At 34.0% G+C, this 18,918-nt stretch overlaps 3 protein-coding genes across 3 annotated transcripts; all 3 read left to right on the top strand.

The window, feature by feature from the left end:
- Positions 1–3,093: 3,093 nt before the first annotated feature.
- Positions 3,094–3,375, top strand: LOTGIDRAFT_87415 (hypothetical protein; the record flags this gene model as incomplete). Its single annotated transcript, XM_009055906.1, has 2 exons — positions 3,094–3,220; positions 3,293–3,375. Coding segments are annotated over 2 exons (210 nt in total), but the record flags the coding sequence as incomplete, so codon positions are not given.
- A 3,265-nt stretch (positions 3,376–6,640) lies between these two features.
- Positions 6,641–6,811, top strand: LOTGIDRAFT_117553 (hypothetical protein; the record flags this gene model as incomplete). Its single annotated transcript, XM_009056037.1, has 1 exon — positions 6,641–6,811. A coding segment is annotated over one exon (171 nt), but the record flags the coding sequence as incomplete, so codon positions are not given.
- Positions 6,812–14,529: 7,718 nt separating this feature from the next.
- On the top strand, positions 14,530–15,318 carry LOTGIDRAFT_160854 (hypothetical protein; the record flags this gene model as incomplete). Its single annotated transcript, XM_009056036.1, has 1 exon — positions 14,530–15,318. The coding sequence occupies one exon, from the start codon at positions 14,530–14,532 to the stop codon at positions 15,316–15,318; it is 789 nt and encodes a 262-aa protein (XP_009054284.1).
- Between the last annotated feature and the right edge of the window lie 3,600 nt (positions 15,319–18,918).

Raw genomic sequence — 18,918 nt, 5'->3', positions numbered from 1 at the left:
TGTAGATGATGTTGGTAGACTATTATTGCCCTATGAAAAGATCGCCTGGGATCTACGTTATTATTTTTTTTTTTTTTGATGGGGGGGGGGGGGGGATCTTTTATCTATACCTCTTGCTGAATGTTCACAATAGTGAACCAAAGAGTTTCAAACAAGAACAAATCAGCACTGAATACGACAGGGACGAAACTGTCAAAAATGAAATCAGTCTTGTTGACCAAGCTTTTAGACTCTTTTGTAGTAATATAGATTTGGTATAGCACTTGGTGCAAATGGTAAGTCCGGTTTCAATCATATTCACAGTACAGATGTATGTATATACCCGATTTGTCTACAATTACAAGAACATATTCTGTAATCTATACGTTTTCAGGCCTCTGTAAGTATTGATAAATATAATACCAATATCAGCAATATGGGCGTTATGTTTCTGGCTTGTGACTTGACATCACTTGACTTCATATAAATCATGTGATTTATAGCTCCCTTCTGATAGAATAAAATTAATGTGGCAACATCATTTGCATCTCGGTAACAAAATTGACCTTTCTAGCAGCATTTGGACAACATGTCACCGATTGTGTATGAACTATACTCTATTAATAACTTTATCACTAACATGGCACCTTCTCATCGTGTTGCTGATTATGTTACCGAAAATGTTGTCAGTGTGTACAGTACTTGAGATGCCTGCTCACGAACCAGAACAATTCCATAACGGTTGAAAAGAAATAGTGAGCCTTCAGGCAGGTATATGGCCTTTTGGGATACTCTGCAATCTTTCTAAACTGTGCATAGCGCGTTAATTGTTTAGCTACCGATATAAAGTTGATAAACATCATTTCTTTAAGGTTTTCAATATTTAATGCAGACAGCAGTAAGCTTTTTTTATATGCCAGTAGCAATTTTATTGTTCTGTTACGTTGTGTTTTTTATCCTCAACACTTTGAAAAGGAATCAAGTCTAGAGTACTGATTTGACATTTCGTTGTTAACAAAAAGAACAAAGAAAAAACTTTGTACATTTTCTGATCCAAGATGTTATAATGAAGTCTAATCTGGTTTGGTAGGGTTTCTACATGAAACATCATATACATTAACATAGATTCAGAAAAAAGAACAAGCTTATGTAAATCCGTCTTCATATAACATAATTATACGTATATAGATATAAATTGAATTTTAACTTGAACAAATAAAATCCACACACTTAAAGTATATACAATTGAGTACAGTGTATTAGGTTAGAGCAGTGGTTTTCAGCCTGTTTTGTATGTGTCCCCAAATCGAATAAGCATGAAAATGATGTCCCCAAATATCGAAAGCCTATCCATGATTGGATACCAGGCATGTTTTCATGTAGTATGGTAGTAATAATTTTCTGAGTACTCCTAAACAATGTTATGGGATGGTGTATTATCATCTGCCTGTGACTGGATTTGACTCATCAAGAAAAGTGTAAATGTCCCCACCTTGGGACATGACCCTGTGGTTGAAAACCTACAGGATAGAGAAAAGGGAGGTTTATATAATTTAATTTCGAGACGAAGGAATCGTTGTGATAGGTGAGAGGCAGAGTCAGAGATTTGATCATCGTCATATGTTTGTGGTCATCCACGTGCCAAACCACATTCGACTCACTCTAATAGAAGGGGGATGTTTGAGACAAAGTAAGTATTGAAAGTAAATCATAATATCATCAAACCAAGTAAGTATTGAAAGTAAATCATAGTACCATCAAACCAAGTAAGTATTGAAAGTAAAGCATAGTATCATCAAACTAAGTAAGTATTGAAAGTAAATCATAGTATCACCAAACTAAGTTAGTATTGAAAGTAAATCATAGTATCATAAAACCAAGTTAGTATTGAAAGTAAATCATAGTATCATCAAACTAAGTTAGTATTGAAAGTAAATATTGAAAGTAAATCATAGTATAATCAAACTAAGTTAGTATTGAAAGTAAATCATAGTATCATGAAACCAAGTAAGTATTGAAAGTAAACCATAGTATCACCAAACTAGGTTAGTAGTATTTTCATTATTGTAGTCAGAACTGTAATGGTCTAAAGGAGACAACTATGTTTTATTTACTTTGTTTTATGGACTCACTCCACTAATTCATTTTCCATCTCTTCCCATGTTAAAACACGAAATTCAACCTCCTACAACTTTTTCCAGAAATCTCGTTGAAAGCTTTCCAATATGCCGAATGAAAGCCTGACCAATTCTCAATGTCTCCTAAAAAATTCATTATATGATGACCATGAAAATTTTGAGCTACTAAAATTGAAAGTAGACTTCTACCGGTTATACTCATCCGCTACAGTTTGGCACTTCACAAAACGACTATTTTTAGAATTAGCCTTCCGCCTTTAGGTCTCTCATTATCTCACCAAATCTGAAAGATAATGCAATTTCAGACATAAAATTCCAAATCTGGACCAAATTTTACCCAAAAATAGGCATGCAAAAACCCCAAAAGGGAGAGAGAAAGAAGATTTCTAAAAATAGCCTGGACTACATACAATCATTTGCATAAAATATTTTAGTGGAGTGAGTCCTCTATCAGTGGCGGATTGTGGACTTGTTGGGCCAAGGCAAACGAACGTTAGAGGGCCCAAGGTATCATTTTAGGGAGGGGGCATGGTGTGATTACAATTTAATGACAGAAAGTTTGCATTCTTTTTTTTTCAGGAACAGATCAATCAGCTCATCAGCATCAATCGTATGCACGATATCGGCAATTATCACCATTAGGCGCTAACAATTTAGTCGATTCTCATGTAGGGTAGTAGGTGAAGATAGCTTGCCAGGTAAGGTAATATACGCCCGCTGGCAGCTGTCAGAAATGATGAAAAAATCTTTAGTGACTACAGTATGATGTGTACGGAAGCGTATTAGGGCCATTCAAATTTTTTTTTTTTTAATTTTCAAGTTAGTATGTTGAATATTTAAGTTAGTAATTTGAATTTTCAAGTTAGTAACTTGAATTTTCAAGTTGGTAACTTGAATTTTCAAGTTAGTATCTTGAATTTTCAAGTTAGTATCTTGAATTTAGTATGTTGAATTTTCAAGTTAGCATGTTGAATTTAGTATGTTGAATTTTCAAGTTAGTAACTTGAATTTTCAAGTTAGTATGTTGAATTTTCAAGCTAGCATGTTGAATTTTCAAGTTAGTATCTTGAATTTTCAAGTTAGTATCTTGAATTTTCAAGTTAGTATCTTGAATTTTTAAGTTAGTATCTTGAATTTAGTAACTTGAATTTTCAAGTCAGTACTGAATTTTCAAGTTAGTAACTTGAATTTTCAAGTTAGTATGTTGAATTTTCAAGTTTGTATCTTGAATTTTCAAGTTAGTATCTCGAATTTTCAAGTTACTAACTTGAAAATTCAACATATTAACTTGAAAATTCAAAAAAAAAAAATGAATGGCCCTAATACGCTTCCGTAGATGTGTCTCATGTCAAAGAAATTTTAATAGTTCAAATTCAATGATATATATATATCTACTGCCAGTTATCTATGCTGAGAAATTCCACCAAGTTTTTAAAAATCAAAATCAATAACCCAAATACATCAAATTATCTCATCAATATGCAAGATCATACCATGTTTCATTAAAATCAATTAAAAACTGTAGTCTCTAATGCGTTCAAATTTTGACGCGTTTTCCCTGAGTCAAGGGAAATGACTCAAAGGCCGTTCATCGAAATATCATCAAATTCGAACTTGACCAAAATCTCATAAATATAAATGATAAAACAAAATTTCATTAAAATCAGTTGAAAACTGTAGTCTCTATTGTGTTCACAAACAAATTTTGACGCGTTTTTCCTAAGTCAAGGGCAATAACTCAAAAACCGTTCATCGAAAGATCATCAATTTGAATTTGGCCAAATCTCATCAATATAAATGATCACACTAAATTTCATTAAAATCAGTTGAAAACTGTATTCTCTATTGTGTTCACAAGAAATGTTGACGACCCGAAGGGCCAACGGACCGACGGACAGGGGCGACGACAATATACGTCCACATTTCCATGTGGACGTATAAAAAGTCGATACAATAAGAGTAAAGGTAGCTACGTTTCGAGACTTATCCCTTTATCAAGCGAAACAAAACAAAATAGGCGAGAAAGGTTCTACCTCTACGAAGAACAGCTGACAAGAAATGACACATTCAGCTATGTTAGATGAACAAATAGATATGTTTTCAAGGGAAATAATAAACTAAAAAATTATATAAGACACAGAAACATTAGAGAATGGCAAAGAAATGGATGCAAGAGTATGAGTAAATTTAAATACGAGAACTTTTTGTTCATCCCTGCAGGTGTTAAGGTTGCGAGACCTTTATAATAATGTAAATAAGGAAGTTAAGTATGTTTAGTATGGTTTATGTGAAGAAATTTCTCATCGGCTGGGTCGAATTTTGGATGGGCCTGTTGAAATTTATTAACTTTTTGATAATTTTTACTGTAACAAAATTTGGGCCGAATTTTCCATCGGTTAATCCGCCTCTGAGATTTATATGGACTCACTCCACTAAAACATTTTATGCAAATGATTGTATAGGAATGTAGTCCAGGCTATTTTTAGAAATCTTCTTTCTCTCTCCCTTTTGGGGTTTTTGCCTGCCTATTTTTGGGTAAAATTTGGTCTAGATTTGGAATTTGATGTCTGAAATTGCATTATCTTTCAGATTTGGTGAGATGATGAGAGACTTAAAGGCGGAAGGCTAATTCTAAAAATAGTCGTTTTGTGAAGTGCCAAACTCTAGCGGATGAGTATAACCGGTAGTAGTCTACTTTCAATTTTAGTAGCTCAAAATTTTCATGGTCATCATATAATGAATTTTTTAGGAGACATTGAGAATTGGTCAGGCTTTCATTCGACATATTGGAAAGCTTTCAACGAGATTTCTGGAAAAAGTTATAGAAGGTTGAATTTCGTGTTTTAACATGGGAAGAGATGGCAAATGAATTAGTGGAGTGAGTCCTGTGACCTCACTCCACTAAAACATTTTATGCACATGATTGTATGAATGTAGTCCAGACTATTTTTAGAAATCTTTTTTCTCTGTAGTCCAGGCTATTTTTAGAAATCTTTCTCTCTCCCTTTGGATTTTGCATGCCTTTTTTTGAGTCTAGATTTGGAATTTGATGTCTGAATTTGCATTATCTTTAAGATTTGGTGACAGTGAGAGACTTAAAGGCGGAAGGATAAGTCTAAAAAAGTCGTTTTGTGAACTGCCAAACTATAGCGGATGAGTATAACCGGTAGTAGTCTACTTTCAATTTGACTAGCTCAAAATGTTCATGGTCATCATATATTGAACCTTTTAGGAGACATTAAGGATTGGTCAGGCTTTTATTCGACATATTGGAAAGCTTTGAACGAGATTTCTGGAAAAAGTGGTAGAAGGTTGAATTTCGTGTTTTAACATGGGAAGAGATGGCAAATGAATTGTGAATTGAGTGAATCATAAGCTCCCTTTGGCACGACACGTATACATGTTGTCTGAATAAATAAATAGTTAACATGGTGGCAGAATCTGCCGTTTGATGTTACGGTTCGTAACAAACAAGACAGTGGGAAAGCATTTAAAATTGCCCTATCTTTGTACTTGACAGCTTCAGGAGCGGAGATAAAGTCCTGCACGGTTCAAAGAGCCATTCGTCTTCACGTTATTGGGGATGAAGACAGGAAAATTCAAGGAAACTTTCGACATTGTGACGGAAGGTAAAAACGAAGATCATTTGTTTCGTAGTTTGAAGCAGGCAGTTAGAGAGTTTGACAAATTTCTGATTGAAGTTCAAGAACACACTAAACATTGCAATTATGGCGCGATGACCAAGGAACTTATCGGGGATCAAATAGTAGAAGGTATGGATAGCCCAAGATTAAAGCAAAAACTCTTATATGGATCTGATTTGACTTTAGCCAAAGCAACTGAAATGTGTAAAACTTATGAAAATGTTGTCGAACAAATGTCGAAAGAAATGGATGGTCAATAAAATAGAACAAAATGCTGTTACGGTTTAAACTTATTTTACAAAGAAGAGTAAGAGTAAAAACAGTAGGTTCCAAAGGAAATCGGATGACAGAAAATATAAATTTAAGAAGAAAAAATAATTTATCCAGAATTCTAAAATTTCATGTCAAAGATGTGGATATAAATATTCTGATAAACGTTGCCCTTAATGTGGACGTCAAGTACATTTTTCTCAAATGTGTTTTACAATGAAAGTTCATGAAATTCATGATAGTGATACGAATCATCTATACAGACAGATCAAAAGGAAGCCAATTGAGGGAACTAAAAAGAGACTTGTGACCTCTAACAAACAACAGTTGGAAGTTGTAGGTCAAGTGAAATCAAATTTGAAAAACAATGACGAAGCAATTCTCAACTTTATAGTGATTGATGACAAAAGTATTGGTTTAGAATCTTGCTAAGAATTCGACTTAATTTGAAGAGTTGAAACTATAAATAACTCTGAAAATGGTGAAAATTTATTCAAATTTGTGTTTTGAATGAATTGGGAGGTTGAAATTGATATATGAAACTGATGATGCCATTCCTGTCCAAAATCCACCACGAAATATGCCCTGCACGATAGACTTGGAATATGGAAAAAAGATGGTATTATAAAAAGAGTTACCACCCCTACACCTTGGATAAATTCAATAATTATTGTAGAGAAACCTAATGGCGGATTAAGAAAATGCTTAGATCCAAGACATTTAAACATATATATTGTGTCTGATCAATATCAAATGCCAAGTGTTGATGAGCTAAATTGAGTGGGTCCAAAATATTTTCAATACTAGATGCCCGATCATCCTTATGACTGCAGAAACTACTAACTCAGATGAAGTCAATATTTGCAAGACATGCAATTCAAAAACTCTCATTACTGATAATTGTGCTAATTTTTCTAATGATAAATTTCGTCATTTTACAGCAAATTGGGGTATAAATCATGTAACATGCTCAACACATTATCCAGAAGCAGTGGATTGGCAGAAAGATATGTTGGTATTGTGAATAAACTTCTCATAAAAGCCAAATCTGAAAACCAAGATCCATACTTAGCTTTATTGAATACCAGGGATAGTACAGTTTCTTACATGAGAAATCTTCATCTCATCTTTTATTTGAAAGAAGATTAAGGACAAGAATTCCTGTTGCAAAATGTCAACTTAAACCAACATTCCAAAATGGAGTAATGGCAGAAGGAAAGAAACAACCAAAGAAACAGAAAGAATATTTTGATAGAACAGCAAATGACTCAAGTCCACTTAAACCAGGACAAAGCATATTAATTTGGAAATTTGATGCACGAAAAGGGGTCTCTGGTAAAGTGATTTCTTTGCATCATACCTTTGATCTTACCTTGTTGGGAGTAATGATGGAAATGATTTAAGACGCAATAGGCAACACTTAAACTTAACTCCGGTAAAACTGTAAAATCATCCAATACACCAGACAATGATTGCAACAACACTAATTACAATATATTTGATGAACCAGCAGAAGATTCTAACCTACGGAGCCCCTAAGGCGCAATTGTAAACATATTTATTTATTATTTCGTTTATTATTTCGTTTAAACGAAATAATAAATAAATATGTTTACAATTGCGCCTTAGGGGCTCCGTACTAACCCTATTGATGATCCTGAGTCACATGAAGAGGTTGATCAAATAGCAAATCCAAATCCAGTAGGAAATCTAAAATTGTACCAACCAATTTACAGAACTTCTAGTGGTAGAATATTCAAACCAAATTGGATGTCTGATTATGAGACATAGACATAAGCTATCAGACATGAACGTTTCATAACTTTGATGAGTGTTCAAGTTTGGTGATACTACTACTTTTCTTCAATACTTACTTGGGTGGATTTTTCCTTGATTTATCCTCAACACTTTCTTCGTTGATGACATCAAAGAAAGTATCACCAAACCAAGAAGATTTTTAAGGTAAATCATAGTATTATCAAACCAAGCAAGTATTGAATGAAAGTCATGGTACCACCAAACCCAAGTAAATATTGAAGGTGAATATTAGTATCATCAAACCAAGTAAGTGTTAACAGTAGATCAAAGTATCATCAAACCTTCCAGGTGTTGAGGGTACACAAAAGTAGTATCATTCAATTAACTATTAACGGTAACTCATACTATCATCAGACAAAGTAAGTACTTAGATAAATCATAGTACCCTCATATCAAATATGGGTATTATTGAAGGTAAGTCGTATTATCATCAAACTACGTAGGTATCGCCGATTAACCATAGTGTAGTAAATGCTACTTCGCTCAAATTATATTTATATGAGCTCTGAATTATCATGCTCATAATTATACAAATATCTGGAAAATGTATGCATCTCAAAATACGTGTCTTAAGACTCGTGCTGCCCTCTACAGTAGAGATCTTAGTACATTTATTTTCATTATAGGCAATCATAGAGGAGATAGGGCCTCATTTTCTTAATAAAGACATAATATTGACCTGATTCAACCAGTCCCTATATGGTTGTTGAGTCACTGCGATTAGATGGCGACAATTCTGCAGATCTTTGCCCCTGTTACTGTATATAAAAGTGATATCTTGATCTTTGGATGCCCGAGATGACGTTGTGATGAATTAGTACAAAACATCTGCCACATTGCTCCCGCATCGATGAGTGAAGACATTGCTTTCCTGGTGGTGTTAGGTATTTCGGTTAGAATTATTATAAGCCGCCTTTACACTGCCATAAAATTTGGCGATGATTTTGTCGCGTTCACGGCGTAAACGATTCTTTAAAATTTTGCTTGTGAGACACAAAGAAATCACGGCCTCGTGAAAGTTACGCTAGCGCTCTACAATATATCACGGTGATGTATGGCCATTTTTTATTACCGGAACTATGTGATCTCGTGATTCTGGTAATGTAAATTTGTGCTATCTGAGTCTATTATTAAGAGCAGCAAAGAATTTCCCAAGTGGTCAAGTTAACCAGTACTTTTAATCCCTTCTTAAATTTTGTATTAGACTTTGTTGTCCAGTCCAGACAGTGCCAAAAAGCATTTGCTGTTCAGGTGAAGGTCATAGTGCACGATTTTCATGGCGACTTGAGGAAAATGTGCTCTCATCATTTCTTAGGTTTGTTTTCTTGCTTATTCATATATTTTTATACGCCCACATGGAAGTGTGGACGTATATTGCCGTTGCCGCTGTCGGAAGACTGGAAGAATGGTTTCAGAGTTAAATTGGTAACAATCGGATGATTGGTTTCAGATTTATTGCCATTGGCATTGACTCATAAAAAGTATCAAATTTCGATTGTAGGCACGATAGAGATTACAACCTAGATAAAACTAGGTATGCATGTACATATTGATGAGATCTCACTCGAGTTCGTAATTTGTAACAATCTGATAAAGGCTTTCGATGTTATTGCCCTTGACCTAGTAAAAACTTGTCAAATTCGGCTTGCAGCCTGCACGATAGAGACTACAGTTTTTATCCAATCTTAATGAAACTAGATATGCATGATGAGATCTTGGTCAAGTTAGAAATTGGTAATAATCGGATGAACAGTTTCCAAGTTATTGCCCATGTGTGTACAGCGATGAGACATTGTTCATGTTTGAATTTGATGAACTGTTTCGGGCAAGCTATCTTTAATATTTTTGTGTTAATGCTGTCATTTTGTTGCAAAATCTTCTTAGATTGTGTTAGGAATGTTTTAATGTTATTTAAGTCCTAATATAGTTTCGTGTAGCACAGGAGGTCACGTGACTTAAAACTTTCTGGAATTTTGTAGAACGGATCTTAAATATGTTTTGTATTTCAAACATATTTTATACGCCCACATGAAATGCCCTTGTTCTTAAAAACGCCTTCAATGATTAAATCGTAAAAATTCTAGAAGGCACAATTCTTGATGGATTTTGACGAACCTTGGTGTGAGTGTATGTAATCACCCAAGGATAAACCCAAAAAATTACATTAAAGGATGAAATAGAGGACTACGAAGAAATATTCTATAAAGTTTACATGTAGACCGATGTAAGATAATATTGCGGAACTCTCCATTTTACCACTAAATATTATGGTGCGTCTGCGTTATGCCAACTTCGTTTTTTTCGGATTTCAGTTATTTTATTTAATCAATGTGTATGCTATTTTAAGAATTATGTACCTCTTATTGTACCTGTTAAAATTTAATGTTATGTATGAATAAACCAATTTATCTCTTGTGTGTTCTTAATTATAAGCATTAACGTATACATGTATATAGTTTGCCCATCACTTCTTATCATCATGTGCCTCAGGACGACTGGGAAAACACGTCGAAACGTTGCATAAAACTTTAACCAGTGATTGTTGTTTCCATAAAGTGGTGTCTATGTGATCATACTTAGTCTCAGAAACGGATTTTTTTTTTAGCTAAGCCAATCAGTAATAGTGTTCACAGCTCACCATCCAAATTTGGGCCTTCAAATTTATGTGCTCCAGAATTATCCGACTTGTCATTTTAAGATACTCTGTTATATATAGAAAAGACATGTTTAGAAATAGCGAGTTGTATGGCCATAGATTCTGCTAAACCACAATCTAGTTTCAAATCCTGTAGTATCTGTATGGTAACACCTTCACCGTTTTTACGGATACTAATTCCCTTACTTATGTTTTGACTAGTGCTAAATCAGATGCCACCGGACACCGTTGGCTTTCTCGTCTTGAACAGTACAACTTTAGTATACGATACAGACCTGGAAAAACCAACATGGATGCCGACTGTCTATCCAGACTACCGGAAGACAATGACGTGAGAGAACTATCTGCTGAAACCATCAAGGCACTACATAATTTGAAATTAAATTGTGGTTTAGCAGAGTCTATGGCCATAAAGCTTGCTCGTGGTTTTTAATTTGTTTTGTTTCATATTTTTTTTTTTGTTTCATGTCGAGACGACATTTTCCGTAGGGAGGGAGTATGTGGCTGGGTGCATTTTTAAAGAAACTTGTTTTATTTAATTATTGTATCTTAATGCACCACTACTGCTTTAATAAGCACATAATTACTTTACACTGACCTAATACTAATGTTCTTATTATTGCCCTCTCTTAGTTTCTTAACTGAACTGACCTCACTGGACCTTGTCACCTTCTAGCCAGCTTAGTGAGTTGTCAGTGAGTTTCATCACCTATCCAGTCAGAAACCTTACTTTTATCATGATCTTTGAAGTAGAAGGAAACTTTATTTCATCCTTTGTGAAATAATTGATCTGGCTACTTCAACCTTTTTTATCATAGTTATTTCCTTCAAATAACTTCACAGGTATGTGTGTTTTGGGGTATTTTGTAGGGTAATTGTCTTTCTGGGTAACTATATTTTGTATGAGAGGTGTATAAATGTAACTATGGTATTTTAATGTTTAGTAACGGCAGCCATCTTGAATTTCTATACTTTGGTACTTTTTATATCTAAAGTAAAGCTTAGTCTTTTGTAATTACTACATATTATATTATAATTACCTTTAATTATATTTAATTCACAGGTTTAAAACATTATATTAGTTAAGACAGTTTCCAACAGATTTGGTTACAACCCCACCTTTGGGTTAGTTTTACTGTTATTTAACATTATTCTTTGTGTCCTATCGTTTTTCCCATCGCATGCTATATAGCACGTATTGTAATGAAATTGTATTGCAGTGCATAAAGTTATGTGCATAGACATTTTAACGTGATAATGATACTTCTGTGATATTTCGTTATTAAGATATTATATTGTTGTATATATTTGTATTATATATCTAATTTATCTTATTATCATTACAGGGTTTTTATTAAAGTTATGAACTGATATTCTGATAGTTTTGATTTCTTTTTCCCCTTGAGCTTACCCGGCTACAAAATTCCTAGTTTGAAGTATTTTTAAAGGAATTGTGCGATTTTCGTACGTTTCTTATAGTACTTCTGAAGATAATTTACATATATTCAAGACTCAAATCAACCCCACTAAAATGGCACATCTGTCCCTTTAAAAGAATGTGAAACATTTACTCTACTCAGGTTGTTCATTTACTTTTACGAAATTTACATTTATAATTTATATGAATAATAAAACTTTCTTTACTGCCACCAAAATAAACACCATGATGTTCGATAAAGTAAATACCGCTATATTCTAAAATAAAACACTTTTTCAATAAAAAAAATTATTGTTATCCAAAACAGTTCTTTGCACTTCAATTGTATTTTGCTTAGGAGGATATTAAATAAATTTGTTATATTATGACGCACGGTGAAAACGTACAGAGTCACTTTATTCTGTTAGTCCCGAAAAATACTAGCATCCGATTTGTATGAATGGGAAAGCATTGTTTTAGAAGGCTTTAAAATGCAATATGACGTCTGGAAAAATGATAATGCTTCACTTGGCACATGACAGGAATTCAAATATAATGAGTATAGGCTATTTAAATGGATAATTTATTTCTAATGGTAGGCTGTTGTAAAAAAATTATCGATAATTGGGTGCCATATTATTTGCAAAGATATATATAAGCTAACCATAATTTTCGGAGTTGTAAGAAGAAGGGAACAATTCCACACCTTGACTGTATTTGAGGTACGTGGGAACACATGAACATCGTAGAATATCGGAGCAGTTGACTCAGTCGTTAAAAGGTATCGATGATCAGTCTTAGAGGTTTGGCCAGGTACTATAACTATATAGAAAAGATTCTCCATCCTTGCGATCCTAAACTGTTATCCTTGTTTTCTTTCCCTCCCTTGTTTCATACGATGTTCCTGTTATGGTTTCAGTCTCTGAAAGGACTAGCCGCTCTACCCAAGGAGCCCCAAACAGGGTACGATTCAAAATTGATTATTGCAAACCAAGATATATTGTTGTTTTCTTCCGTGTTATTGTTCATTTACCAAAGAAATTTCTATAAATCAAAGTTTAAAATCATTGCTATGAATTCTAACTTTTAGTTTAGCCATCAACTTCTGAGACCAAGGTATATTCATTTTAAATAACTCTTTGTAGTCTTGTCGCGACGATTTGAGATCTTATGGTGACTGGAAATATTCTAGGTCGCAGTCAAACGTGCAGAAATCTACAGAAAAAGTCCCTAAAAATTACGACCTTAAAAAAAACATACCTCAAGTTGTGCGACCATATTGCATTCTAACGTATTTGCAGTTTCTGCTCTGTACTTGTGGACAGGATAAGGATAGTCTTAGGAAGTTCGCAGATGCAACTTATGCTGTGATGCAATACAGCTGGGAAACACATGATAATGAGTTAAATGACACATAATATGAAGCATATCTTTGGGAATGACAGAGGAACCAAGCAAAACTGAATACTTTACGCTAATAAATGGAGATAAAAAAGAATAAATTGATCGAAAAGTGTTCACAAAAGAGGTATTTTTAAAACTTAAAGTCTTACCCGAAAAAAAAAAATTTAACAAAAAAAAAATTAAACAAAACAAGCTTTATATTGGATTAAAATAACAATATCCAAATTTAACATTTCTTTTCAAGTGCGTATGTCTCCAGGTAATGTTCCTACATATATTGATATTTTAAATAATTTCAAAGAAAATCTTTGATTAAGAGTCGTTACCGCTTTTAATATATAAAATACATTGTTTCTTATATCGAATATTGCTACAAGAAATCGAAACCATAAAAAAAGGAAATGATAATAAGTTTTCAGAATCAATATCATAAGTATTCCTATTGTGCTTAGAAAAGTTAGTTCTTTACTATCTGGCTGATGTTGAAAGACAATCAGTGCGATTAAATAACGGTTGATTTGGACTTTTCTTACTGAAAACCTACAAATAAAACTTTCTATTGTAATTGATAGTGGAGCACCTCTCAAGCTAGTTTTAAGCAGGTAAGTCTAATTGTGTGGATTAAATTATTTTAAGGATGAATGACAAATTATTATTAGACTTGTTTCCAGCTTTTTTGAATTTGAATATTCGAATGGGAAAATGTGGAATTACAATAATATTGTATCAAGGTTTCATCATTAGCTGCAGTTTAAGTAGGACCTACCTCTCAAAATCGTGGTTCTGGGCTCAATTTTTGGTAGATTATGGTACTCTGAAAACAAACTTTATTTACATCGGGATGTCTTAATATATCGTTTTATTACTTTTTATCATTTTGTTGTTCACACTTATCAATAGTATCTTGATATAGATATTCTTTATTTATAATGATCTTGATTATACAGTAATAAGTAAGAGGATTAGAATTTTGGTCGTTCATCACCATTTCTTCATATATTAAAACAAGCTATGATGTGTATTTGAATTACAGATGTTGCAGTAACAGAAAATGGACGCATGGAATCATAGTAATACCCTGGTTGATTGTATTAACACCTATAGATAAAATGGTAGCCAACAATGAATTAAAGTGTGGACTTGCCTTTTAAGTGTGGTGTTTTTAAATACCAAATTTAAATTATTAAACTGTAGCCAGACATTATGGCTGTTTCTGCACCGAGTACCATTACTACCGATCCTATTTGTTCAACTCCAAGTTACATCTCAACAACCGCTGTATTTCGTGAAGAACAGTGTTATTGTGATTGTTTTGAAATAGATACAGACCCTGCTGTTATACAAGAAATAATTGACCATCTTGTTACAAATTTGACAGTAAACACTGGGTCTCTATCCAGTACCAGGCGAGAAAAGACATCAGCACCTGATGACCGACCCACAGCCATTTCGGTGGGATTTTTTGGAATCATGATCATCTTAATTGTTATAGCTGCTATAATATTCCAAGATGTAGCAGCAGTTTCATTTTTGATAACGAAAGCTGTCATACGTAAAATAAGAACAGGGACGTTTAAAGAACCTAAAAAACCGAAACGTAAAAATAAGAGAATTGATATGAACAACTTAGATCAAATGGGTCCCACAGTTATTATTAGTGAAGGTATAAACAATGGTTTACCCGACGTAGAAGATCCAGTAGTACCAGAAACTAATTCATCATGTGTAACAGTTTCAAGTGTGGCCCTTACTGTAACAATAGAGCCAACGACTCATTCAAAACCTCGACGTCGGCCTAAGAATACTTCATCAAGTGTGCCCAAAAGACCAATCATTTCAACCATGAAAAAAACCACTACAACAAGGAAAATTGTGTCTAAAACAAAACCTTTAAATGTCAAAGCTTCAACAGGCTCCAAGTCGACAGGGAAATTCAATAAAACCAAGAAAATTGGAGTTAAGCAAATAACCAAGTTGAAAAGCAAAATATAATATACATCAATAAAGGAGGTTAGAGAAATTATATACTAATGAGATATCCACTTTAATAAAGCTTGGGCTTTGGTTTAGAGAACTATTTGTTACAGTGGCCTGCAAATTTTTTGAACTGTGAACTGAAAACCGACACAACATACAACTAAATGTAGATGCAGATTGATTAGCCGAAATATCTTGACTGAGAGGCAGAGATTATTTGGTATGAAAAAACCATATCGGCGCCTTTAGTCGATGCTTCTTGGATCTTGTTTTCACGTGAGTTCTCATCACAGTGCATTTGTCTTCACATCAGAAAGGTTTACACGTTACACCATTTCAAGATTATCAAGGCTGTGTTATCTGTTAATGTAATAAATATTGTCACTCATCCCGATTAGACTTTTGACAGCAAAATTTCGTTCAATAGAATTTTTACCTTCTTTATCGTAGTGAATGGACAAATTACCTAATTGACGAGGCGATGCGCGTTTCAGTAGTTTCAAAACCAAAGATATATATGAAATGATGTTTAAACAACAGTAAAATAAACACTTATTAACGATGGACGACTCAATTTATTTTTTATTGACTTTGAATCAAACCTTTATCATGCATGGAATAAGATTATTAGTGCCATTTCGCATCATATATTAAATGAATATCTTTGCCAGTTACTTTATTGAACAGTTAGCTGAATAGATACAAATATGTTCTGAATAACATATGAACATAAAATTATATAGTTAATAACTGAATAACACATTGACTTATTTGAAGTTTAAAAAATCAGTCACGTTTTTTTTTTCAAATTGTTGCAAAAGTCAGTCACATTCTATTGGAGTCGGTCACATTTTTTATTTGGTCTAGCTACGACCATGTGAGCAAACATTCTCCAAGCAATGGATCTCCACCTATCTGACTGCAAACGTTTTTTTACCATTATATAGCAGACTGTTATAATAATACTGAATTTCTTGTCTCATATACCTGTTAAAGTCTCTGTACAGTGTGTACCAGGATACAGTTGTTTGGTGGGACCTTGTTCTGCCAGGTGATGTTCAGGCGTCGAATGTCACGAGTGTGGAAAGCAATGAGCTTATTCGGCATGTTCTCTTTGTCAATCTGATCCTAGTGGTATATTTCTTGGAACATCATTTCCACAATGTGTGATATCAGATGGAATTTTCCAGAGATCAATTTTAGGATCGATTTTGTTACGGTCAAATCCACTTGTGTTTGTAGTTACGGTATTGTTTAGTTGATCAATTAGAATTGTCTTTCTTGTTTTGGCATGGGACTCTTAACGTTTTTATTCGAGACTAATTCGTCTTGATGTTCTGATCTAAAGCAAAGTTTTTCGAGCACGTTTTCCAATAAAAAGAGTATCCTGACCAAAAATAGAAATATTTAGGGCCTATAAAATGGTTAGAATCGTTAATTAAGTATTTTTTTTTTATCATTTGCACTATGTCTAGCTTTATATTGTTGAAATACCGTGTTATTATTTTAAGTTGGTTTTGCCCCCAGAGCCAGGCAAATTTAAAAATATCTACAACCGGTTTGTCATTTAATGCTGGAATCTCTCTTAAAGCTTGATACCCGTTACCCGTATATTATTTTAGAGCTATTAGTTAAGATTTATGTTGTTAAATTTCAGTCAATCTCACAATCAGACATTATAAGTAAAGAAATATAGATAGGTAGAAAGAAAGAAAGATAGAAAAGACAAGATTGTCAAACTCCTAGTGTGTGAATTATATTGTAAGCCCCCAATTATTAATAAACTCAATTATTATATGTAACAGATTTTTTTTCAAGACATAAACTACTTCAAAACATATTTCAACAATTTTGAATAGCCAATGCCCTACATATCTGTCTAACATATTTCATTTCCTTACACTTTACAGTAGAGTATCAATGAAAAAAAACTTAGGCCCATATTCTTTAAGGCTCATAAAGGCTAGTCATAGTTTAATTTAATCAGCTTTAGGAATGTGGGCCTAATAGTTTTGTTAACAACAGCTTTGTATATTTTGTTGTTGATTAATTTTGTTTGTATGTTCATAAGTTAGTTCATTTCGATCAACATTTACATCAGATGCGTTTTGAAATTGGTGTGGCAATGGAGGAGAAAACTTTTATGGTACTTATATCTTATGTGATGACTGTCTACGCACTTTCCTTGGAAAGCGGGTTGAAGCTGCCAATTTCAAGTCAGCGCGTGATACCTACCTGATCAAATCAAATTCCATCAAGGGAGATAACTACAATGAAGCATTATTCGACCTTGAAGTTTCAAACGACTTGTTTACAACCGAAACAAATTAGCAGTTTTGTCAGTTTTGTAAAATAAATAGATCGATTATATCAATGTAGACAAACTATAAATAACATATCTCCCTTTAGGCTATAAAGCATTTCCCCATCCCTGAAAAGATCACGAATAGAACAAACAAGTATATGAATAAAAATCTTTTTGACTATAACATAACGTATGAACAGTTTATGTAGCCTACATAGGCTAGTCTTCAAGATACAAGATACTGTCCGTTGCAAGGGCGCAGATCGCTTTTTCAATCCAGTGACGAAGGCTACGCAGGATTTATTCAAAAGGGGTAGGACCGTAGGTGCGAATTCGATTGCAGAGTATAGCTGCATGAGAACGTTTCAGTTCAGCTGGTGACACCGTATATTTATAGCTCTCATATTATAGAAAGAAAGGCACCTTCTTGCATGTTACTGGATTTTCCAGTCATCCAGTGCGAATATGCGAACGATAAAATTCGCTACTTGTGCCCCTTCGTAACGACGCTTCTGTGAGTGGAGATGGGTCCCAAAACGAACGAATGGTCTTCCTGCCACTCGACCATAAATTGTTCGAATAGTGCGCCATGGGCGCAAAATTTCGGCACTTTGATGTTCTCGGATGCCAAATTGTGCCTATCTGCGCCCATGGTTCGTTGTGGTCGGTTTTCTTGGAGTGGAGAGTTCAGTGTTTCCTCTAGTGCTTTCGGTGCGATTTGGTTGGAAGGCAGTTGCGGTGAATTGTCTAATATAATTTCGGTATCATCGGGAACGGCACTCAACAACGTAGTCTCACCAGTCTGTAGTAGCCTAGTTGTCTACGATTCATTCTATATAACTTGTTATTTCCGGTGCGCACTATGTATGATCTTTCAGATATAAAGGACTTGATGTGTTATGAACGAACGCTTTGAAAACGTAACTTGAGAACTTTGGCCCACGGACGCGACGGTATCACGTGTGGTATTAATGGTTCCTTGCAGTTTGAGTTTCGAAACATGTTACACACATTGTATTGTCCAATAAAATTTTCAATGTCCTGGTCCATTTTGGGCCAAAAAAGTATTTCGCGTGCTCGCATTTGCGTTTTCACTATGCCAATTTGTGCTTCATGTAGCTTGTTTAGAAATATCGGTACCATACGTCTTTGGCCTTTGTAAAAATGGCGGTAATTACATCTCGATAATGCCAATATTGAATTATATTCAACGGTACACTTGATCTATCAACGGTCCAACCAACCAAAACTGTATTTTGAGCGTTTGTAATGTATCATTGGCAGCAGTTGCGTCTTTGAAGTGTTGTAGT

The sequence above is a fragment of the Lottia gigantea genome (genome assembly GCF_000327385.1).
Source record: "Lottia gigantea unplaced genomic scaffold LOTGIsca_26, whole genome shotgun sequence".
Taxonomy (NCBI): Eukaryota; Metazoa; Mollusca; class Gastropoda; family Lottiidae; genus Lottia; species Lottia gigantea.
This window is presented reverse-complemented; position numbering and strand designations above follow the sequence as displayed.